This window comes from Physeter macrocephalus, chromosome 15 (assembly GCF_002837175.3).
Source record: "Physeter macrocephalus isolate SW-GA chromosome 15, ASM283717v5, whole genome shotgun sequence".
In the NCBI taxonomy this organism is placed as follows: Eukaryota; Metazoa; Chordata; class Mammalia; order Artiodactyla; family Physeteridae; genus Physeter; species Physeter macrocephalus.
This window is the reverse complement of record NC_041228.1, coordinates 74,704,543-74,729,952: the sequence shown is the minus strand read 5'-3', so window position 1 is coordinate 74,729,952 and position 25,410 is coordinate 74,704,543. Positions and strand designations below refer to the sequence as shown.

Below are 25,410 nucleotides of genomic sequence, written 5' to 3'. Positions count from 1 at the left end.
AGGCCCAGCGCCCACGGCTCACGGGCCCAGCCGCTCCGCGGCACGCGGGATCCTCCCGGACCGGGGCGCGAACCCGGTTCCCCTGCATCGGCAGGCGGACGCGCAACCACTGCGCCACCAGGGAAGCCCTACGTGTACCACACATTTTAAAGCGTTTTCTTTAAAGCATTTTAAAGAAAACGCTTTAAAATCCTAATAGCTTTATTTGTCTTTTGATAGTCTTAATAATATAATGGTTTTAGCAATAGCCTTTATGAATCTATCATCTTAATTAAAGCGGGACTTTATTTTTCAGCCAGAGCATTTTCAAGTTTCATAATGTATGAAGGATTGGTCCTATCTCAATTTGGTAAGCCATTATTTACATCTGCTGGTTAGCAGAAAATGTGATTAACTATGCATTGCATATAAAAATATGAAAAATGTTAAAGAGTGTGATATGTTTGGGGGCTTGAATAATATTTTATTAAAGACAATAAAGATTTTGATTAAAAAACCCCCCAATCCCTTAAATGTTACTAATACTTTTCAAATGCAACAAATCTTGAGAAAGTTTTTGCCCATCCTGAATTATAAAAAGGAGTTGAATCCTCCTTCTGTCAAATAGTACTTAGATTTCCCTGGGGAATTTGTATACGCCCTTAAATTCAGAGAAGCTCAACCTATCAATTTTGTTATTACATATCTATCAAAATGCTAAATATATTTATCAGGTGGAGGGGGGAACAAAAGACCTGTTCCCTGGATTACTACGGCATCTGTGGTATTTTAAATGATCGAGAAAAGGAAAGTTGAATCGAACATTTTAACGACTGCCCCAAATGGTTAAAGACTCTGCAGCACGTCATACCTTTTCTCCAATGGAGTGTGTGTTGCTTCTGGCAGAGAAATGTATATGAATGACTAATCTAAAATGACAAATATTATGTTCCTGTAGGTACTGTTTGTCCACATAAGAGAACTCAGAACTTTCAAACTGGAAAAAACTGAAACGGAAAAAAAAACAAAACCTGCTCTCAAAATGTTCCCATATGCTCTAGATAAGAACAGTTAATGAATAATGAAGGAAGTGGTGTCTTGGAGTGAGACTGGTTCATTGTTCTCCTGAAAAGCATTTTAGACTAATTCTCCTATGACTCCATGACTAAATGGATTTATAATGCACCACTTTAATGTTAATAATCTACTCGCCCAAATCAAGCAAACAGCAAGACAAAGACTGAGTCATTTTGTGATTAAAAAAAAAAAAAAAAATCAACACTGGTCGTATGAGCCAATCTTAGCAAACATTAATTCTCCACACTGTTCTTTCTGCCCCCACGATTTTGGGGACCAGGCAGAAATACGTTCCTTTAGTTGTCTTGTAATTTTGCTGATAATTTTTCTCCATAAAAATAGCTCTACTCAGAAAATGAAACTGTTCATCTAAAAAAGATCAACTATACATTATAATTAACTATCAAATATATCGATTTAATAGTGGTATGGGTTAGGAATGATTAGTAGTGAGCTGATTAAGTGTTAAGACTACAAAAGAGATTTAAGTTTAGGGCTCAAATTCCTTTAGCTAAATTGAAAGTATTATAGCAGTCTCGGTGCATTTAGACTCCACAACACATGATACTACACTTTTTTAAAAGCTGGAATATGTGTATTATTTTAGAAGACTACACAACTTAGAAGTGTCAGCAAAAAAAAAAAAAAAAAAAAAAAGCAATAATGACCCTGTACTTGTCTGGGCAAAATTTTAAGGGTTCCACTGGGGACAAAGGAGTTCATTTATTGGATCAGAACTAGCTATCGAGGTCCTACTATGAGCCGAGCGCAACTTACAATACCGTTATCAATGACTTCCACATGGAAGTCTGGATAGTGAAACCAAGTGAGCTCTCAGGGTGCCTAGCTCCTCTCTTCCGCAACGAGCTTGCCCGGCAGAGGGGGAGGCAGCAGAACTTTTCCCCTCCGCCGCGGGTGGGGTGTGGGGCACGGCCTGAGTGCTAAGCGAAGGGCCAGGAGGGAAGGCGGGAGCCGGAAGGACACGCGTGCCGCGCTCAGCTCAGGGCCTGACTTACAGTCCAGGCTTGATCCATGAAGTGCTGTCACTCTTACTTAGGGCAGGGGGTGAGGGTGGAGCACTCCTCGGACCCGAAATTAGGAGGAGACGCAGACAGCGCTCGTGGACGGGGGAAGGGCCGGGCACGCAGGAAGCACACATCCCACGGAGCCTTCAGGTACACGATTTCTCTCCTGAACAGGCTTCCGTTCTCACTTGCTGTTTATTCTTCTCACTCCCACCTCTTTTTCATCTAGGCTCTGTGTTGCTTTTCCCCAATTCCCCCTCAACACTTTAGGAAAAATATCTTATTAACAATCGGAGGGTGCAGCTAGCGACTGAAACTTCATTGCCAGGACCTGGGGAGTCTTGCTTATGGGCCTACTTAGAACCTATTTGTCCAAGGGCAATTAGGAGCACATAACGATATTTTTCTTCCCTCTCTTTGTTTGCCAAGTGCTATTTAAATAATGGATACCCAGCCAGAAAAAAAAAGATGCCTTGAAGAGTAACACCATGATGTCCTTCCCAGATGTTTGCCTTTAGGATGAGAAATGAGTTACACAGAAACAAGACGGGGAATTGCTGGCTAGATACCAATACAGTAAGGGACACATGCTGTGGGAGTGATCGATGGTTCAAAAATCAAATATGTCAGCAATCGATGATGCTATTAAAGAGACTACCATAAAATGTCCATGTGGGGACAGAGAAGTATTTGAAAAATTCAGAAATTAATCTGCAACCTCAGGCAACGTCTGGAGCTCTGCCTCCCACTGTGGTCAGCATGCCTTAAAATCACAAATTTAAAAAAAAGTTAATTTGACGTAAAAGTTGAAAAATATGACCTCCGAGGAAAGGTTAAAGGAATTGGGGTTATTTGGGCCAGGTAAAACACAACTGCAGGACTGACTTAATAATGTCAAAATACTTGAAATTGACTGTCCTTCAAGCATTCAGATGTCTGAAGCAGACACAGTAGAGTCAAAGTGCAGTAAGATACTTTAGTTTAACTTTAATAAGGCACTTCCTGGAAGGAACCGAAACCTCTCACTGCGATTTAACTTAACATTACAAGGTTAATTAAACACAAACAGACTACCAAGGAAAATTGTGGAATCCTGGCTCTTAGATAGAAAACCACGTATCTTAATAACTGGTTTAGGCTTACTTCTGTCTGGAATTAAGAGACTGGATTGAATAACTCCCCAAGTTTGCTTACAGTACATTATATAACTGGTCTTACAGCTTTTTAATTTCTTCCACGCATGGGCGAGGCACTGATCCACATGAACACTAGGGGTGAAGAAAAAGTACAGCAAGCCCTATATACAAAAGTGAATCTTGAGTTTTTGTACCTGGCATACGAAAGGAAAAGTGTGATTTTTAAATTGACTCCTTTCCTGAACGTTATTAAGGAGAGCTCTAGTTGGAAACAGTATTTTATTATAGCACTAAAAGATAGTCCCAAACCATTAGCACACTGAGTCCACTGAACTACTTATCAATACTACATTCAAAGTAGTCTGTTTTGAGCAAAGAAAGGGCTTAAGTAGAGCTTAACAACCAACCACCACCAACGCTTATTTTTAGCCTTATTAGGAATCTGACATTAAAAAAAAAAAAACAACCAAACCACACACTTTTATTATATATGGTAAAAAATAAGAACAAAAAACCAGCCCATTTTTTCACAGTATTACAGTGGTTTAATACATTGCTCTCATGTGCTGCAATATTCAAAAAAAGGATAATTTGTGAAAAAAGTGGCTGTAACTGCTAAACATTTAGTGAATTATGGTATAATTCTAAATAATTATTCTTCGTCTTTTTTCTTCTGTCAAAGTGGGCAAACTCATTTCTTTTTATTGCTTTTCTCTCCCTATTTTTTAAAGAAAGAAACAAACCAGGGTGACATCCATTCCATTTTAAGCTAATGCTTCTATTATTTCATATCTGAATGGGGCTGACATCATCAGCTCCTTCGTGTCCCAAAAGATACTTAGCTCTAGTCCACTGTTACATACTTTATGCATTACATGAAATAAGATATCTCCAGATTTTGAAAATATTTATTTTAAAAACAGCAATCAAATTGTGTGTAATCACATTTTCTGCCTGGCTTTGAAAGCTACATTATTCAATATGCCAGTGGTCCTTTCCATCATGGCGACATATTAGCAATTCATGCTGCTCTAATACATCTGACTTCCTTGACGTACAGCACTCCCTACAGACCCAGAGAAACACTCCTGCTTCAGTTCCGTGTGTCCTGCGCAGTACCTACCAAAGTGATGGTTGTCAAAACAGTTGTACAGTTGCCGTTGAATGCAAAGTGTGCCATGACTGAAAGCTTCAAATGACAATAAATCTGAGTATATACATTATGCTTGCTTTTGTTGCCTGGAAAAACTAAGGCACTCGGGAATTAAACCCCCCAATGTTATTGCCTTTTAACATCTTTTTCCATTTTAAACCCCAGAACTGGAAATTTGAAGCATTCTAAGAAATTGAAATCTCCTTTGTTGCTTTTTTCATTGTAAATTTTCTATACTGTGTCATTAGGAACCACACTCTACAAAAAGCCCAGGTTCTAAATGAATCCTTTCTGTGAGGCCATTCTAAAACTTTGCACTGTTTTTCTTTGTATGAAAGAGCTTCTGTTGCCTGCAGAAAGAACAAGCGATCACCACATATATCGGCCAGGCAGGAGCCTTCGATGACTTTATACAAGGTTGCATTTTGCCTTTTACCAGTCCATGGTGAAACCCAGCAGTGAATGTGCCAGGGTGGGGAGAAAAAGGAGAGGCTCTTGATTTCAGTTTGTACGAATCAAAAGATTTTTCTTAAACCATGAATACTTAATATGAACATTTTCTTATTTTACCCTTCTCCCAAGATAGCTCTGTAGTTTCTTTTTAACAACATGAAAACAACATCACTGTCTTCTTAATGGCAGAATAATATTTTCCACTCAAAAGAAATGTTCTGTCCAATAGGTTCAAATATCTTAATAACCGATTAGGTTTTGGGGTGGGGGGACAGGTAAAACACTGAGAATCTAGTCCAAGTGATGGTGGGAAAAATGACTAAGTAACTAAAGTGACAAGCTGAGCGAGTCGTGACTCTGGATCATAGTTGTGTGGTTGACAGAGAATGAATCATAGGAAAATGCCAGCCCTGGAAAGGACCTCAGAGATCAACTAGTCTTGTGGTTTTCTGTCTTCTTTGGGGGCAGAATCCTATGTTCAAGGGAATTTTTACAAGAAATGTGAACAAGTGAGATGAATAAGAGCAACAGCGCCCTGGCTGATTCCTGGCTTCCCCTGGCTCCGCCTGATCTAGTCCAACCCCACTGGTTACAGACAGGGCGCAGCGAATTGTCCATGGCTAACAAACTTACCCCAGGCAGGGCCTGGCCTTCCAGACTCTCATTCCAGGGCTCTTCTAACCAGATTCCACTCTTGGAAAAGCACAGGCGGTCAATTATCCACTATCAAAATAACTCAGGAATTTTGAGAAAAATGGAACTCTTGCATATTGGGTCATGAGTGGCTGTTTAACTTGGACCTAGAGAATCAGAACTAGTTGGCACTTGTTCAACAGTATATACTAATAGAAATTCTACACTGTTTTATAGCCTGGTCTTGGAAAATATGGACTTTAAGACAACGGAATCTTTTTTCAAGCGCCAGAAATCTTACTTTTTGCAGGAGTCCTGACTAACTACTAACACATAAAATGGCACAGGCAAGAATACACAAAAAGGAAGTGGTGGGAAATTTGGGAAGGAAAAACTGTCACCCTATGTATGTTTCACCCCTGTATATGTTTATGGCAAGTTTCAGAAGGCAATCTAGATTTTCCACCCTGGTGACCTTTTTATCAGAAAGGGATTCCCACTGAATATATCTAGCACCTACTGTGTGACAGGCACTACTTTACAGACATTAACTACGTTAATGCTACAACAGTATGGGATTAAGTGTCTTATTATACCTATTTTATAGGTAAGGAAACTGAGGCACAAAAAGGTTTTATGTAAGTTGCTCCATGTCATGCGGCTGGTATAGGTCTGTGCCAGGATTCGAACTGCGGTAGTTGTGGTCCAAAGATGTCAGTTTTAATCAAAATGATGTATAAGAACACTCAGCAGAAGGTAAAGACTTCTTTGGTGACTAGCAGGCTTATTGCCTTTTTTTTTTTTTTTTTTTTTTTTTGGACAGATGTGAAGAAGATTAAAGATTTAAGTATAAATAACTCTTTTGGAAAATCTTCTCTCGTGCATTTAAACTTCTCCAAAAGAGTTATACACATACAGTCTTGCTTTTCATATTTTATTTAGCAAACTTATATAATAATGCTTCCTATGTGCCAACCAATGGTCTAAGCAATTCTTAAATATTCATTTCACTCCATGAGGTAAGGACGATCATTATCCTTGTTTTTCAGGTAAGGAAGCTGGGGCATTCACTGGCTGACCCACTGAGCAAGTCTCTTAAGTACCCTGAATCTCCATTTTTCATTTGTAATATTGGGATAATAATACTCACTCAGATATTGATTTCTAATTACGGACTAAATTTTTTTACATCTCATATATTAGAAATTTGTTGGTAATGTTTATAATCAGGAAAACTGTTATCACTTATGTTGCCAGCGGGGATAAGAAACAGGCAGATATAAGAAAATTTAAATTTAAAATAAATTTTCAGAAAAGATTATATATTCTACAAAACAGCAACATATATAACATATAATAATGCATGTATGTTAAACATTACAATAACCTCTAAAATATATACAATATCTAAATGAGAATTAAAATATTTTCATCTCTTTGATCCATTCAGATTCTAAAATTCCATCATGTAAGTACTAACACAAAGATCTGAGCACCCTACTAACAGCAAAAGGCTCAGCTTTAATAACACTGAAGAGCTTCTGGAAAATAAAATTGACGACAGTTGATCCTATACATAAAGCTACCTAGGGTGGCTTATATACTTACAAGATTTTTAAATCTACAGCAAGTTCATTATTTAGAATCCACAAGTGTCAGCTTTTATTAGTTGTTCCCAAACTGTAGGTGACCTTGAAAGGAGTTATCAGAAAGAGCCCTGTAATTTCTAGGTGGGAAGCTTTTACTTCCTGATTCTGTAGCCATTATTTCCTCATCTGTATGAACACGGATCACCTAAATTGTGCACTATTCCATTTCATACATATATCATAAATACAGGGGCTTCCCTGGCGGCTCAGTGGTTAAGAATCCTCCTGTCCATGCAGGGGACACGGGTTCGAGCCCTGGTCCAGGAAGATCCCACATGCCGCGGAGCAACGAAGCCCGTGCGCCACAACTAACGAGCCTGCGCTCTAGAGCCCGCGAGCCACAGCTACTGAAGCCCGCATGCCTAGAGCCCGTGCTCCGCAACAAGAGGAGCCACTGCAACGAGAAGCCCGCGCACCGCAACGAAGAGTAGCCCCCGCTCGCGGCAACTAGAGAAAAGCCCGTGCGCAGCGAGGAAGACCCAACGCAGCCAGAAATAATAAATAAACAAAAAATAAATAAATTTATTTAAAAAAATATATATATATATGTCAACAACTGATAAACCAATCAATCATCTGGTTAAATTTTGTGATCACACTATACACGAGCAAAGTTGATGGGCAAGAGTTTTAGTCAGTTTTTACAAAGACACATGAAAAAAGTATCTTATAGACCTAAAGTTACTTCAAAGAAAATAATCCTTAGCCCTTTTTAAATAGAAAATATGGCAGTATGAAGGGCTGTTCATCTTTAGATTCACGGGTTTGGGAATGATGTGCAAACAACTTAAGAGCTCGTATTTCTGTTCTCACTGTCACCACCCAGTGTGTCTCCACACTCCTTGCCTGAGTTACAGCAACAGAGGGCTCCTCAGACTACACAACTCCAGTTTCTTGCCACTGCGATCCCTCCAGAGAGATGCCAGAAGGATTTTCCTATGACACTGCTTTCATAATGCTTTTGCCTTGAGTGAAAACAGCCACTGGTTTCTTAGACTCCATCATATCAAGCCCACAGTCCTCAGAGTGATTTTTGAAACCTTTTGTCAAATCTCCTAACTTAAAATATCCAACCTGCTTTTCAAATGCTCTCTCTCCTAGATGCCTTTTCTTTCCTTTCTGATTTGTCTAAATCGAAACCATCTTTCAAGACCTGACTGCCGTCCTACCTTTTCCACTAAGTTTTATAAACTACCCAAACCAGATGACTATAATCTCTTCCAACCAGGATTCCTACTGGGTTCACGCCAGAAATATTGTGTTTAGCCCTTCTCCTGTCTCTAACTGCTTGATGTTTCACTCAAACTGTTTCATACTTAGTTACGTTTTTTCTGTAGTTTACAAGCTCCTGAAGGACAGTGACCATATTTTATCAATCATTTGAGCCCTTTCAAACATTCAGAGCACAGAAGGCATATAAAATGTACACACTGATGAGTGGCATGCTAAACACATGGCAGCTCAAAATGAGATTGGAGATGCCCCCCGTTTCTCAAAGGAATTAGCAGACTCCAGTAAAGTCGGCCTTTCCAACTTTATTAGATTTCTATTGCAACGCTGCAGTATTATCAAACTCTGGCTCTTGCAATCCAGTCAGAGATCCAAGCCTTGAAAAAGGACTCTTCTCCAAATCTACTTTCTTCAAGACCACGCTGGCTTAAAAAATGGGTTTCCTGTAGATTTAATGTTAAATCAACATAATTAACTGGACCTATGCTGTCCAGGATAGTAGCCACTAGGTACATGTTGCTACCTTAAATGTAATTAAAATACAATAAAATAAAGATCAGTCTTTCAGTCACGCTAGCCACATTTAAAGTGTTCAACAGCCAGTGACTATTGCCACTGGACAGCATGCACAGCAGAAAAGCCATCATCCCAGAGAGTTCTACTGGACAGTGCTGAAGCCTATCCAAAGTCTTGCCAAAACTTAATTTGTTGGAGCAGCTTTTTACTTACAGCATAAAATGCTAGGACCAGTACTGTGAGAGGCAAACTAGACATCCACCTCAGAATACGGTTTGGAGGTACTGGAAAGTCTCTCCAGCCTATGAAAAACCCAAATAGACTCACCTTGCCAAGAACTGGAATGGCAAATCAGAGCGTCACTTGCTTAGTTTAGGCTGAACGGGGACCCTCTGCCTTGTAAAGTGTGAAAAGTTCCAAGGGAAATACCACGTTGATGGGGAAATGCCGAAGTCCGGTTTCTGACAGTGGGTTGGGTGGAAAGGAGCATAAAGCATTAGGATGAGCAGAGGCTCGTGACAAGGAAAGAGGGGTGCGTAGTAGAGGAAGGGCCTAGAAAGTGGTGCTACACAGCTGCGACTAGATCCAGTCCTGAGCACATCATCGGAGGGTGGAGTGACTTGGCAAGGGCGGCAAAACTGGGACAATTCCAGGTGCGGGTATACTGAGGTTGCACAAGCATCTCTTCAAGAGTGAATGGTGAATTGGGGGGGTCCTGGACTGCTAAGAAGGCAAATTATATAAAAGAAAAAGGGTTTTGAGACTAAACCTATAGAACTGAGGATCTCACTATCCTCCTTTGGCCCAAGTTCACTGGCACATGAGGAAGAAGCATAGAGGACAAAACTGGTGTTTCATGTGCTGTGCTCGTCCTTCCTCTCCTCAGTGAACAGGGAAGTCTGTACAGCATGACATGGATGCCTTACTGGCTCGCGAACTGGGTCTGAAGGCTCAGCCCCAAAGAGGAATAGGCACGTGATTTTTCAAGGTCGCTACTTCGAAGTACAACATTAATCAGATTTACACACTTAGCATGTTTTCTAAAAAATCCATCTTCCATTGTATGAAGTCACGGTTAATACTCTTAGGATAAATCTATACAGGTGGAGTATCATGTAAAAACCGGGACAACGGTGTCGAGTGTTTTTTGCTCCTGCTGGTGCTGGGAACAAGTCCTTCCCTCTTGTCCACCCAGCTAGCTGCCAGTTCTGAGGAGAATTCCATACCCTACCATGGCCTGTGGCACTAGGCTCAGGGCTTCATTCCCCCAAAACTACTACGGGACCTCTTTCCACTCTCCTTTTTCCCCCCTTTATGTTCACGATTAACAGAAAAACCTTCTTGTGAAGTCACTCAAGTTAGAGATATATCACCAAATGATTTAGGTAAGTGATAACATGAAACGCTTTCCTATCAGAAACAACATAAGATGAGCAAGTTAATCGATCTGTTCGTTGTGAATATAACAGAACTGTTCAGTGGCTTATAAAAATGGCAACAGAGATGGTTGGACTGTTAAGTGACTGAACAACGCAAACCAAAGAACGCTCGTTAGAAGTCACTGTTAACCTGAGAGAGAGTTTCATTACATGGTAGAAAGCTCTGCCCTTGGCCATATACCACTGACAATATTCTCTACTCCTTGAGATACAGACAGAGAAATTATTAAGGTTTTAGATGACATAAAAATCAGACGGAAAGATTTTATGATGTCCGTATTTCTCAAGCATGGGATACGTGTTAAAAAATACAGACTCTTGGACTTCCTGGGTAGGGGCTGGGCACTCCATTTTTGCTAGTCTTCTGGGTGACACATAGTCTCACTAACTCTGAGAAGTGTAGAACGTTAGAAGATTCAAAGTGACAAACAAAGTCCAAGAGACAGAAACACCTTAGTAGAGATAAATTTTGACCGCCCAAATTATACCTTCAAAATAAAGATGAAAATTGTTTTCTTGCTTTCCTATTATATAAATTGGTGGAATTTGAGAGCGGAAAATAGGGGGGAGCAGCCACCTTTCACAGCAGTTCCTACAAGAAGTGGGGATCTTGCTTGTGGTGAAGAATCCTGCACTAGATGAGATGTGGCACCTTTATGATAACGTTTTATCTAAAAGCTAGCAAGACATTTTGACCATATGACCACACATTCAGTGTCAAATAGTATTTAGGACTTTGGGTTATAAATATGAGTGATCAAACATGTAATTAATTGATTTTGCCTTGACTGAAATGGAAAATTGCTTTAGGATTTTACAGGATTTATGGATTTAGGATTTCATAGCTAAAAACCATTCTAGTCTCAGAAAGCCACGTTACGATGACTGAAAGCTTCTCGCATTAACTTAGACCTTGTCCTCGCTGTGTCCCCTGCTCCCCACCACCAATCAGTAAGCAGACCCTTACCACAGAAATGGAGTTGGGAAGCAGTGCTCCGTCCTGTCCCAGCATATTGGAGACGGTGATTTCAGGTAGGTCCATGTTCTGTGGATGAAACGGTAGCAGGCCATTATGGTTCATCGGGTGACACAGAGAGTGGTAACCAGGTTCGACCTCATTCAGGTGCACCAGCGAGTGGTCGGGGAGGGAAGGAGGAGTGATGGGTGGAATGTTAAAGTCTTCGCTTTCCAGGCTCGGACCAGGGTAGGACTGAAAAGACAACGGTGACATTGATGCAAATTATCATCCCCTTCTTTTCATCGTGGTGAGCAAACACACATGACCCTTTCAGATATTATTACAAGCATCATTAAGGATTTGGCAAAGACACTGCAAACACTCAGATTATCCTGCTGCAATTTCTCTATCACGCATGGAAGAAAATCGCCTTGAAGGCATAGCCACTTCTCGGATAAAGAGTGCCGCCATTAAGCAGTTTTATTGTCCCAAGAAGCTGAACTCAAACAGATGTCAAAGTTCCCATTAAAATGCTCCAGAGTTTTAATCTAGCTGAATACCTTTTTTCATGGGAATTGTGGGGAAGGAAAGGCAATTTATAAAATTAATATTTGATCAAACATGTTTCATAGGGCTCTCTACTGCTCAGGTCATGAGATGTAATAAAATGAATTCCAGAAGTTCCGAGGCAATTGCTTCTGGGTTTTGCAGAGCTACATGCTCACAACTGACAAAGAAAAAAGTCTGGTAAAGCAGTAGCTTAACCATGTTGCGTAAGTGTGACTTCAGAGAAAGTGTCATATATGAAGACAATGCCACTAAAAGCTCTGTTTATCGTGAAGGTTATGCCATCAAAATAAAAATGAAGACGGCTTTCTTGATTTCTGGCTAGTCACATTTATTTGATCTACCCCTAGAAGACAGTAGGTCATTCTGTGATCATTTAAATGCAGTTCGGCCAATTTTGAAAGACAAAATTACACAAATATCATTATAATACTAATTTAGGAATAAAAGTCAATCAGTAAAATAAGTAACGACATACGTGGGGCTTTTTCTTTTCGAAAGTAGCTTTCAGATAAAACAGGAAGGGAGGGAGCAAAGAAGGAAGGCAAGAGTATGTGAGGACACTCCTGCTTACAAATGGAATGTGGTAAACACGGAACATGTAAGGAGGAACTGAATAATAAAATACTGTTACCAATTCATATCAAAACACAGCAGCACTTAGCAGTCTTTAGAGAGCAGGTGCCACAATACGAAGGAAACAGAGCGGGTCCAGGTAACTCTCGCAAGCCTATCTTTCTACGTGCGCGAGTCTTCCCAGTGTCTGAGCACGGGGGGGGGGGGGGGGGGGCGCGGGTGTTTAGCAAAGACTCGCCTGTCCGGCAGCAGCGCGCCTGCTGGAGTGTGCGAGATTGGAAGTGAGCAGGCAGGGCGTGTGGGGGGGGGGGGGGGGGGGGGGGGGCGCGGGTGTTTAGCAAAGACTCGCCTGTCCGGCAGCAGCGCGCCTGCTGGAGTGTGCGAGATTGGAAGTGAGCAGGCAGAGGGTAGGAGCCACAGAAAGGAGTGTAGGGTATTCATGGGGTGTTCAGCCAATCAGCTAGCTTCATGCTCCTGCTTCCAAGTGCCTGGGGTTATTTTTTTCCGGATGACGTCTATTTGTCTAACAGAAAGAAAACCTTCAAGTTGCACTTGCTAAATGTTGTACAAGTTTTGATATATTTGTTTAGGTTTTGTCAGGAGACACGATTATATGAAGAGCTGCTTGGAACATCTGGCATTGAGACGTGGTCACGTAGAGGCACGTGTGGGTTACAGACTGGGGGCGTATGAAGGAAAGATTTAATTCATCTCTGCAGATAATTTTTCTTAAGTATCTAAAGTTCTGTTAAAAGAAAAAAAATCACCAGCACTAAAAGTTCAATCATAAGTTATCAAATTTTCCTCTTTACAGTATCTACCTCTTGTCTGAAAAATATACTAGTGCCCCGTGTCAAAACAGCAAGTTTGATTAAATTCTCACTTGCCTAAAATATTTTAGACCTTTAATCTGTAGGCCTAAACCATCAGCCCCTGGTACAAGTATTCACATAAGAAGCATAAAAGATGCAAAATGGTGGGGGGTGGGAGGGAAAGCAAGCACACTTATTAATGCTGGCTTCGTAGAAAGCGCTGTATTGAGTCCTCTGACTATGCTGTCTTCATTTAGCCCTTACAATAATCCTCTGTGTAGCTATTATTACCCTGTTTTCCTGAAGAGAAAATTGAGAGTTTGAAGTTAAACAACTTTCACTTAGCTGGTAAGCAGTCAACTCAGTACATTTGAGGGATGGACATATGAAGGAGGAAGGCGTTTTTATTTCTAACACTTCCATAACTAGTTTAATTGCTATGATTTTATTAAGTTGAATGATACAAAGTTGCCAATAGTCAACTGTTTCTGATCAGTAACATTTCACAATTTAAGAATTAGTATTAGCATTAGTATCAGGTTTTTCCTCGTCCCAAATTCCACCCCAATGCCCATGCCATTAAAATCAAATATTTACCCTATAAGAGCACAAGTATACACAATTTGTCTTTCTGTCAACATTTCAAAGGCTGAACTTGTTGATACGTATCTTTTAAGAAGTTAATTGACATCTGTTTGAAACCTTCCTGAATAAGATACAATTAATGCCAGCCATAAAGGAAAAAAGATGTTTTTAACTTTATAAATGCCATTAAACCTCTGAAAATAGCCAGGGGCTAGTCTACCTATGGTGTACTATAACTTTACATTCTAGAATTTCTCCAGTAGTTAAATCTTAATTTGCGGTGTTTTAAAGGAAGGTTTAATTGGTATCACTTTACGTCCAGTGATAACAGTTGTACTGCAATTTAACTAAGCTACATGGTTTATTTTCATGTAATTACACATGAATGTTATTTAATCCGTGCACTTACATACCAAAACCACAGATTCCACAACTTAACTGGTAATGGGTAGTTATGTGGATCAAGAATTTTAACAACAAAAGGTTACTTAGTAGTTTCTATTAGAAGTCATGAGATGGTTATTTGCCAGGAGCCTATTACAATGTAATCGATGCCATATAAAAGTATCACGGTAATTGTATGAATGTCAAAATGTCACAGAACTCACAAAAACTTCAATGCCAGACTAATTACTAATTATTTTTTAAATTTGGAAATGAATTAGCTAATTCTTCAACATTGACTTCCACGGCATGACATCTTTATTTTGATTTCTTAAAACCTAATAAGTTTGACTTAACCACAGTAAGTTATATATTAAGAGGCAATCTGCAGTTCTGGGGGTGATGTAACAATCGCGCATGATTCAGTACTTTCCCTCATTCCCCATGAAGCTGCCTGGTTACAATCAGTGTTCAACGTTTGTTGAATGAATTAACAAATGAATCACTGAATGAATGCATACAAGAAGAAAGGAATGAATGCGAAGATGACTCTCAAAGGCATGAAGGTTATGACTATACCACTGTTATGCCATGGGCTTGAATAAACATCCTGTATTCCCAGGAACGCACTGGCTAGGTGACCGCATGGTACGGAACGCTGATCGCTCAGCACGTTGGGAAGCCCAGAGTACTGTACCCTGTTAAAGATGTAAAGGCTTAAGCAGCCTGAGAAAGGCTGGGGTAGGGTAGTTTGGTGTCCCTCCCTGGCTGTTGATCTGTCCCCTTGAAGTGGTTTGCACTCACCATCCCCTGGTAACACAGAAGTCCCAGAGGATTCCTAAGGGCGAGTTTGGGGCCCCCTGGCTCTCAGAGGTTGCTGGAACCTAATCCCTACTGCAGCTAGCTAAGGGCCTGGCGGAAGCCTTGGTTCCGCATCAGGATCCCTTGGGGATGGCTACCAGCAAGGGCCTCACTAGACAAGTGGACAGAGAGGGCATGAGAGGGTGCTCTGGGCACAGAAACAGGGACATTGGTGATGAGACCAGGGACTGAGTAGTCAGAGAAGCTTCAGTGAAAATCATTCCTCGCACTTTCTCCTGATTCAGGGTCCTTTTCTGATTCGGGCTTATTTTCCTCCTTCAAGTCTCAGTGAGGCCAGGTATTAAAAAAACTGTCATTCTCCAATTCTCTCGAGACCAAAGATCACTTGATCCTTCCTAAGACCTTGCATATCCCAATGAGCCACAGGGCTACTTTTTTTGGCCTGAGTTAGAGACCACCAAGGAGTCAATCCATGGCTTCTGAGAATCTGGGGGGCTAGGTTCCAGACTACAATGCTGGAGAAGAGCAGGTATGGACTTTCAAGGCGGCATCATCTTCCTTATCAGCCTTTATAGTGCCTTTTACCCCTCCCAATCTAGAGATCAGAATCTTCTCAGCAGCTGTCTCTTCCCCAAGAAATGATAGAAGTCAATGGTGACCATCTACACAAATGAAGAGAAAGTACTTAGGGTTAACGGTATTAAATTCAAGACAATATGTTTAATTTTATCTTGGATCTTCACCATGTTAATGAAGGGTAAACTGGAAACAAAGCAGCATGCAAAGTGATTTGCTCTAAACCGTAGCTAGTCTGCATGATCTAAATGAGTCAAAGACCTCAGAAGTCTATTTTACTGTTACTCAACCAGATTCTCCCGGATCCTAAGTTACTCACTGGTCCTAGACACAGGAGACTCGCCTGCTGCTGCCGGTGCTGGGATACGGCTCTCTCCTAGAGTGGGAGGCTCCGTGAGTCCCTGTGTGCCCAGGGAGCAGAAGCCAAGAGTCATGATACGTGCGTAGAATGGGCTGTGCTTTCACGAGGCTTGGCTAACGCTGGACTATATGTGAACTTCTCAGAGGCCATAAGGGGACTGTTGGAAGCATGAAAGTAGCAATTTCAAAATATTATCATCCTCAAGAGACTATTTTTATGGTTCTAAATAATAGATCCAGTGACTATTTCAAGTCATTTTCTTGAAACCTTACCACTGGCATTTGCATATTTAGCTTACAAAGTGCTACATCTTTCTCTGATGAGGTGACAGATCTTGGACTGGTTGAGAGTACTTATAATGCTTCCTCAGTGACTGATAAGACGGCCACGGAACATGCTGGAAAGACTGGAGGCTCTGGAGTCCAGCAGACAGGGCTGTTGCAGGCTCTCTGAAGCATTTACTAGTGTGGGTTCTGGGACAGGTTTCTCCTTTGAGCCTCAGTTTCAAAACCTGCTTTATGGGGTTCTTATGAGCATGAAAACGAAAACATAAGATAGGTAAAAAGCCTAATAATATATGTCTGCCACATAGAAAGTTCTTGAAAAATGGCAGCTTTGCCATAGCCATGGTTATTGTTAAATGCGTTTATATATGCCATGGATTGGGTCATGTCTGAGAAAACAACTGTAGACCAAATAGGAGAGGATTCAGACATCGTAATAAAGGAATTTCCGTACATTTGCCATTGATCAGACCTCATATCGAAGCAAAGTGTAGCCCTATTCATACATAATGTATTTAATTGCTCCCCATAAATAGCTTTTGGTTTTTTTTTTAATGGGATTAAATTGCAGTTGTGAAATTAAAGAATAAAAAGATAGTGGGAAATGGTGAATAGGCAAAGATGCTGAAGAGCTCAGACAATAAGGACCTCACGTGCAGAGGGCCACAACTCTGATTCTTCAGAGAACCCTGCTGCAGGCCGGCACCCAGGCCGATCAGTTCCTGACACTTCCATCCTACTGACCCAGGTAAAAGGCTCATGAATGTGTGAAGCAGAATTTCAGTGTCTAAGTTTGCAACAAAAGCTATACTTTCTAACATACTGTCTTGTGTCCGAAGGAAAACTATATTCCCTGGGAGACTGCTGTCAAATTGCTGATCAGATGGTTTGTTTTTGAGACAAGAATCAAGAGTTGGGTTAGGGAAGTAACAGAAGATCCTTCCGATCTGTTTTGATTTGATCTTCTGGGAACCTTTCTAGCCTCCTCTTGACTGAAGCCATTGTCCTTCCCCATGTCCAACCACCCCCAGCATCCCCAACTCAGTGAAGAAGGAAGGAAAACGTCTCACCTGCTTTCTGGAAGCTCTCATTCCCCTGCCTGTTTAATGACATGCTCACATTTCTTTTTCATCATTTTGCTTTACATATTCCATGGCCTGGGTATCCTGTTTACATTATTTTCTCCTTCTGCAATCCACACTTCCTTTCACTACAGCCTGTTCTTATTTTTTATTCTTATTCTACATTATTACATCTGGAGGTGGGATGTTAATTAGGCTGATTTTTCTTTTGACGACAGAGAATTTATGTTTTCGTACTGTTTAGATAGAGTGTTAATATATGCTGACTGGGAACAAATCACGGGAAATCTCTACTGGACTTTGTCTTTTCTTCTCTTCTAAAAATCTAGTTTCTCCACCAGAAGGGCCTTGTATTTGTGGGTTTTTGTCCACACATTGCAATCATTATACAGAGTATTCAATCTTTGGGGACAAGAGGTCCCATAACTCAGCAGAATTCAAAAGATAGCATCTTGTACCTATCTTTAAATTACGGGATGGCTGCATGCAATCATGCATACACTAAAAATATGGCTACGGTTATAACACTGTAAAATACGTTTCTCATAGAGATCTTTATCTGAAAGATAAATAAATAGCACTGCCATCAAATTTATATGAAATGCCTTACTTTTTAATCCATAACATAATTTCTGCAAGTTCAGGGTAGAAAAATGCCCATGTTTAAACATGCTTCATCTTGTATTATTGAACATTCTTGTTGCATAATTTAAATAACTGAATGAAAAGCAAAGTAAATTGAGTTCATTAGAAAAATAATAAACTTCCTCTGTATGTTTTCAGAAGTTGATATTGAATGTACTGGGGATTTCCCTAGAAAGAGTTTAAACAGCATCAACATCATCTCCAATTTCTTTTGAGAAGACCTTCAGAAGTAGGTATTTTTCAGATTCTTTTGTCTCTGCATGAACAAGGGTTGAGAGCTGGAAACTATAATGTATTCCTGTGGAAAGCTTCGGTCTGTTACATAAATCATCTTAACACTCAGCAAGAATTGTCCAACAGTGCCATTGATGTGCTCAAGCCAACGATCCTGCAAACCATTTTTTTGCCTTTCTTTACATGTTAGACAATAGCAATAAATCATCTTCATTTAAAAACACACAGTGCACTAATTTTTCAAGCAACAGTTATCAAAATGCATTTTGGGTAGGACGTACCACATTTATTTTATTTGTGCTCATTAGTTTCTGTAACCTTATTAATAAGTAAAAGGCAGGGAGAGCTTCATTTGTCATCGAAGCATTTGTTGTGTACCTACTGTGTGTAAGGCATCCCACAAAGTATAATTTGAGGTACAAAGAACTATAAGAATTTGTCATAAAGGAAGTAAGTTAGAAGAGATATAAAAACTTAGGCTTCCAATAAACAGCATGTTCGATGGTCAAACTGAGTGATATTTGAGGGTAAATGAAAGGGGAATTATTTGAAGCTGGGATGATGGGGGGTGGGGAGGTTGTTAGAAGCAGATTTACCCTGATGACAGGACCTGAAGATCAGACACTTCTGCTGAGATGCAGTAGGTGATGAAGGGAAGACCACAAAACTTCATCACAAATGAGCGAGTCCAGACAGTGCAGCAAGGAGGTTCAACAGGGAGGTCAGGTCTTCAATATCTAAGAAAACTTCAAGGGCAAGACTGAGCCCAGTGATCAAAAGAAACTTTGGGGTGCTGAGCCCAATGCGAGCCTCTGCTGGGACTTGTTTTTATTGGATTATTAAGAACCAGGGTGCAAAGCCTCAATGAGACCAGCAAACAGGGTTAGCTTGAGGCCGCCCCAGAGAATGTCTGACACTGGGGCTGGGTTTGGGAGAGCTCTGACCTTGCGACGGGGTTAGCAGGCTGAAGCTCTGAGGGTCCGTGGGTGTCAGGGCCGTGGGCCGAGCGCTCTCAGATCAGGGGTGGGCGGCGCAGGGCAGTCCAGCACTCTTCTGTGTGCCACGACTGCTGCTAGGGCCACGCTTAAAAAAGAGTTTCTGGGAAATAAATAATGCGGCCCCCCCCCCACCCCCCAGCACCACCCCAAACCACACATGGACGATGACTAGGGAGAGCATATGAAAGTGGGGAAGCTACTGCTGAAACCCTAGTGGGGGCCCAAGGATGTTCTGGTAATAGGTCATCATTCTGTATTCAGTGTTTAAAGGGGATAATTAAAACATTTAAAATTTCATTGCTTAGCATAGATTTTATGTACAAATACAGTCCATCTTTTTTAGTTTTCCAGATGTCTTCAATTCTCACACTGAGTTCTGAGATTCAGTTCCACAATTTTGGGGGGGTTTATTTTATAAATAATCCACGTTAATGAGAGAAAAAGAAGAAAATATACATGGAAAAAAAAAACACTCGAATTCAACCACTCAGGAAAATAAGAACAAAAACCTACACTATTAAAACATGTGCATTCTTACAAGAATCTTTTCAGTCCATATTTGCTATCTTGTTTTGGGCTTTCGTTTTGTTTTTAATAACAGAAGTTAGATCATAAAGCTCTGATTTTGGAGCTAGAAATGCTATATGCAAATCTCATCTCACCTCTTAGCAGGTGTAGTTACTTAATTCTTCTAAACCTTAGTTCCCAAATCTGTAAAGTAGGGTTGATAACAGTAGTCAATTCATTAAGGGTATATCAGGATTAATTGAGATAAATGAGATAATGATTTACATTACTATTATTATTACAAATTACATTATTATTATAAATTATTATTACAAATTATTTAAATTTGAGTAATATACTAGCTCATAAGAGCTATCAATAAATGTAAGCTATATTATTATACCGTCATATAATTTAGCCTGGTCACTTTAAAAAGATGGGAATATTTTTCATGTCAATAAATATCATCTATCACATTTTGTTTAAATGACTACATATTATATCATGGTGTGCATGTTCTGTAATTTATTCCAGTTTCTTATTACCAAACATTTAGGGTATTTCTAATTTTTCTCTGTTATGAACCTCACCGTGGTGAATAACCTTATACACTTTTTTCTTAGGATTATGTTCTAGAGTTCTATATTTATGCTCAAATGAAACTACAGAATGCTCACTCGAGAGAAGACCTCAGAGACTATGCTCCCACTTTGCAGATGTGAAAAATGAGGAGTAAAGAGGTTAAATGATTTGCTTGTATTCAGAGAACTAGTTGAGCAGAGGGGAAACCCACAGCATCAACACACAGAATTTTTTACACTTCGTAATTGAATAAAATGCATTGGGGTTTTAAAAAAAATTTATTTTATTTATTTATTTTTGGCTGCATTGGGTCTTCATTGCTGTACGTGGGCCTTCTCTAGCTGCGATGAGCGGGGCCTACTCTTCATTGCTGTGCGCAGGCTTCTCACCGAGGTGGCTTCTCTTGTTGTGGAGCACGGGCTCTAGGTGCACGGGCTTCAGTAGTTGTGACACGCAGGTTCAGTAGTTGTGGCACACGGGCTCAGCTGCTCCGCGGCATGTGGGATCTTCCTGGACCAGGGCTCGAACCCATGTCCCCTGCACGGGCAGGCGGATTCTTAACCACTGAGCCACCAGGGAAGCCCAATGCATTTGGGTTTTAAAATACTATTTTAAAGCATGTACGGCCTTTGAGCTTTAATAAAATTTTCTTTTTTAAGAAACCTGTGCTAAATTGATTTTTGCTTATGGTCAGATTCTTTTTGCTAAATCATATATAGGCAGCCAGCATGGAATTAAGCATTCGGTGTTGGCCTATTTTTATATGTACATATTTTTATGTAAACTTTAAAATACACACTCTATGTGTTTATGGCCATTGTTTTCATTTTTTCCCCTTGTACAGAAATCAGTAAATGTTGCATATGTAAACCCACATTCTTCATGAAAAAGCCAGATTAGCAGAGGAGCTAAACAGATGGCCTCTGCTCCTGGTCTGGCTCCTCCCTCAATCAAGAGGGCCAGAAAAAGGAAAGACCAGCACACTCCGACAGGCAATTCCTACTGCTTGGATCTTTTACCAGGAAGCAATTGCAAGTGGGTCCCTAGGTCTATGAGGACCATCTCGCTTCCTAGAGTCTTCACTACCAAGAAAGCTTATGCTGAAGCGGAGCTGAAGACAGGGGCGAGGAAAAAAGAAGATGAACAATTGGAGATAATTTCCTGAGTTTAAAAAAGATAGAATTCCTCCTCCTTCGGTTACCCGGGAGCAGGATCCCTGAGAAAGCAGCGGAAGCGGTGCGACGTCTTTGATGGAAAGACCTCCTATACTTCGTTTATCTTTTGGTGGAGAAAAGGAAAAGCGACAAGAAGGGGAAGAGTCCTGGACCCAGACAAGAAAAGCAATGAAGATACAGAGGAAAAGGGGACAGCTATGGTGGCAAAGGTTTGGAAAAGGCTGGAAAAGAGGGGAAAGAAGGAATCACCGCTTTGGATAAAAGAAGCCAGGGACTGCAAAAAAACACCTCACCTCTGCACAGCTTATATGTGTGTTTCAACAAACACGAAATTGCTGCTTTGGTAGGGAAGAGATGGTCAAACATCATTTGGTCCAACCTGCTGTTTCTCAGAGTATTCCCACACTCGGTAACACACGCAGTTAGTTATCTGAATACTAACAAGGACTGAGGTTAGCACATCAACATTTTGCCCTTCAAGTTCTAAAATACAGTGAGGCCTTGCTGCCCATGGATGGAGGCTGACTTGGGCATTAGGCCTTTCCGGGCCAGAAACTTAGCTGGGATATGTACTATCTTTTTGGTGTTTGGCCAGTCCCTCTATCATTTTCATCCTCCAAGAACTGTTGTAAGGATTACATGAGATAATGCGTGCAAGGCCTTTGCTTAGTTCCTTACAGACACAGGTAGCTGCCAACTGACGGCTGTTATTATCATGGATCGGCTTCGTTCTTTACTATGGAGGTAGGGGAGTGCTAACCTAAACTTCCAGCCAAGCAGAAGCTTCCTACTAAAAGTTACCATCGTCTTGGCAAGCAAGACATTTAACTGAAGTCAGGGCATAAGAAATAAACAGCTCAGTGCTCACAGTACAGGTGAGTTCAGGCTTCCCTGAAGGCAACTTCCGTACAGGGCGCTGGCCCTGCTCTATCCCTGCAATTCTGTTCCCTGCCCCCAGCTCCCACTCCTCCACGGCCACTCTGGTTTGTGAGTTCAGAAAATAACTACTCACAATGGGCTTAGCTGTTCTTGAATGCAGGACTTCTCCTGAAATGCTAGGAGGCCCAGTCACTTCCAAGGAAGGCTTCATTACTGGTCTCAAATCATGACCCTCAGAGCCCTCGTGAGTTTCAGACCAGGCTGTTCTATTTGAAAAATCTGATGCCAAAACCAAGAAGTCACTTGTTTGACTTTGCTTGCAACAGGATCAATGATCATAACTTACAAAGAGGAAGGAATGTATGGAGAGCATTTTCCAAGATAGCCACCAGTTACTCTCAAATCATTAGGATTATAGTTAGAAATTTTTGTGTCCAAACGGCGAAGTAACATAGATCAGGAAAAACACAGGAGAAAGAAAGAAAATATGGGATGAAGATGAAACTGAAACTCTTTGTGTTTCTGGGAAGTCCAGCTAAGTCTGCTCCAAAACCAAGGAACTGAAACTTGCAAAGGGAAACTTGACACTTTTTTAAAGGTGTCTGGGTGGCAGGTGAGGATATGAAGAAGGTGGTCTCAGAAGATATAGGGGGTGGGTGGAAAAACAGCTTTTCTAAGCCTCAGTGTTCTTATACTAAAAATGGGTGAAATCGCTTCCACTTGACATACTGGCATAATGAAATTTTAGTGTTTGTTTGGAACAATCTTAAAGTGTCTTGGAGGTAGAGTTGGCATGGACAGATAACATCATGCAACATATTGCTATTCTTAACTTGAATATCATACCTAGTTTTTAGACATTCTTTAGTGACAGGTTTATTATGAGTGATAGAAAAAAAAATCTAACACATATATACATATATTGCAAAATTTAACAGGAAGGATCATTTAGTTTTTCATCACTGCTCACGTGCTAAAGAAAAACGTCTGCAAAAAAATACGATTCTGAACAAGCTAAAGGGCCGCTTTCAAAACGTATCAAAATCAACTGTATAACTGGTCAGGCTGTGTGTTAGTGTCACAGCACCTCTTGCTGGTGCCTAAATGTCTTGGTGTCACTTGACAGCTGTCCTCTGAGCAAACCATCCTCCACATGGAGCTCGATGCTTTTGGAGAATCTGTTTTTGTCACACATGCTATTCCATACAGACAGTTTCATAATTTTTATCACTGAAATGCATTTGCCTAATGCTTGAAAAAACATACTATTAGACAACTATAATAAAATTCTCAAGCATACTCGGCAACAAACATTCATGTTCTGAAATAAAAAATGAGTCTCGTATTCGCAAATCCCACAGCTTGGAAATGTATATGATACACGACATTTAACCTGTCAGCAGCCTCATTAGTGTCAATGAGTAGGAACTGGCAATCAGTAGATGGTGTGCTCTACATGTGTTTGTGTTTTAAAATGTTCCCAAAATAGCTCTGCTAGAGAAGTTGATATAAAACACTTCTACTGGACAAATGAATTTCAGTTTAGATTTTACTGTCTACTTAAAATTTTTTTGAGGAATTTTGTTTCTCATGTAACGGATCATTTATAGGTTACAGAGTCGATACCCAACTAATAATAATGATAAAGATTGGGTGGGTAAAAAAAATCATCTAAATTTCAACCATACCAAAATGTAAATGACCAAGAAAATCTGCAGAAAGACTAATGTGTGCTTGACTATCAAGAGCCCTAAGATATATATTTGCCTGGCGCCGGTATTCAGTATCCATACAGCTATTAAGACATTTTTATAAACTGTATGAAATATGTGAGCTATTTCAAGATATAATTCTGAAAAACAGATTTCCATGTAAGAAGCCAATTTAGGAAGAAAACAACATAAACAATAGTAACTTGTGTGCTCAAGTGAAGCATCTTTTTAATTTTGAGTAATGAAGATGTCAAGCCAAATGCTAGAGTAGTTTAACTTAATTAGGTGGCCTATTTTTCCAGGCATCCTTTCATTTCCCATTGAAAACTCAGCTTGTATGCAAGGCGAAAGAGCAATTTTGTCTGTAATGAATACCTCCGGGACTGCGCAGAGTAACCATTTGAACGTTACACTGAAGACTGGTTTGAGTAACTAGTTTGGGCTTGTTAAGATGTCAGACTTTGTTGGACTAACTAGATTACTCAAAGCCTGGCAGCTTTGCTATTTTACCGGGTGAATGGTCAAAAAGTCAAGCTGACCTTACTCCCGAAATTTCTGCCAAAAGGAACCGATCTAAAAGTAATTGGTCTAATTTATAGTTCAAATTTATGTCATGATCATGGAAATTTTATGGCCTAAGTCAAGAGATGTTTTTTCAAAAGTGCTCTTAAAAAATATTATACTTTCCAGGGCCTGTTGTCATACCTCATTTATATTCTATCTAACCCTGAGAATTTTCTCATTAGGAAAACATGTAACTAAAAATACAGATATAGCTATTAATATGTTTGCAAACCTCAAAATATTACAATTCTAACAGTAGATTTAAGCGAACACTCTGCACAGAAAAGAACTTGGAAAGTCCTACTGGTTCTGCTGCCATTATCTTGCATGTGACAAAGAGCAATCCGATATTACCGTAAGAATAAATGCCTGTTATTATCTAGTCTATTATCACATTAGTTCTCTGAGTCTTGGGCTTGAAATAATTCTCTGAGGAGACAGGAGCGCTGGTGTCTTTTGTTAATGTGCAAGGCGCTGACACCCAGGAGGAGGGGTGCTCCTGGAATGGAATGGGCATAGCCAGATTTGCTAAATGTCTGCACAGGAGGGCTGAAAACCACTGCAAGTAGAAGACTCAGAGAATTCATGTGATTAAAACATGTACACAAAACAATGCTGCACACTTCCAACGTGTCAGGCACCCTCTAAGCACAGGAGATCCAGAGAGAAAGAAGGGCGAGTCCTACCACAGTCAGGCGGGCAGGCTTCGCGCCACAGCAGGGCAGATGTGCGCCTTGATAACTCCAACCAGATGCTGGAGAGGCACGCAGGTGTGTAAGTAAGGAAGGAACATGGATCGTTCAGCAACAGCAAGAGG

The 25,410-nt window shown here is 40.5% G+C and overlaps 1 protein-coding gene across 6 annotated transcripts in view; it reads right to left on the bottom strand.

Moving 5' to 3' along the window:
* Positions 1–25,410, bottom strand: part of TOX (thymocyte selection associated high mobility group box) — a 302,864-nt gene that overhangs the window by 124,178 nt on the left and 153,276 nt on the right. For all 6 annotated transcript variants that reach the window (XM_028500656.2, XM_028500655.2, XM_024127037.2 and 3 more), the window contains one exon: positions 11,258–11,500. In XM_028500656.2, the coding sequence (XP_028356457.1) occupies positions 11,258–11,500 (243 nt within the window). The remainder of the gene's footprint in view (positions 1–11,257; positions 11,501–25,410) is intronic.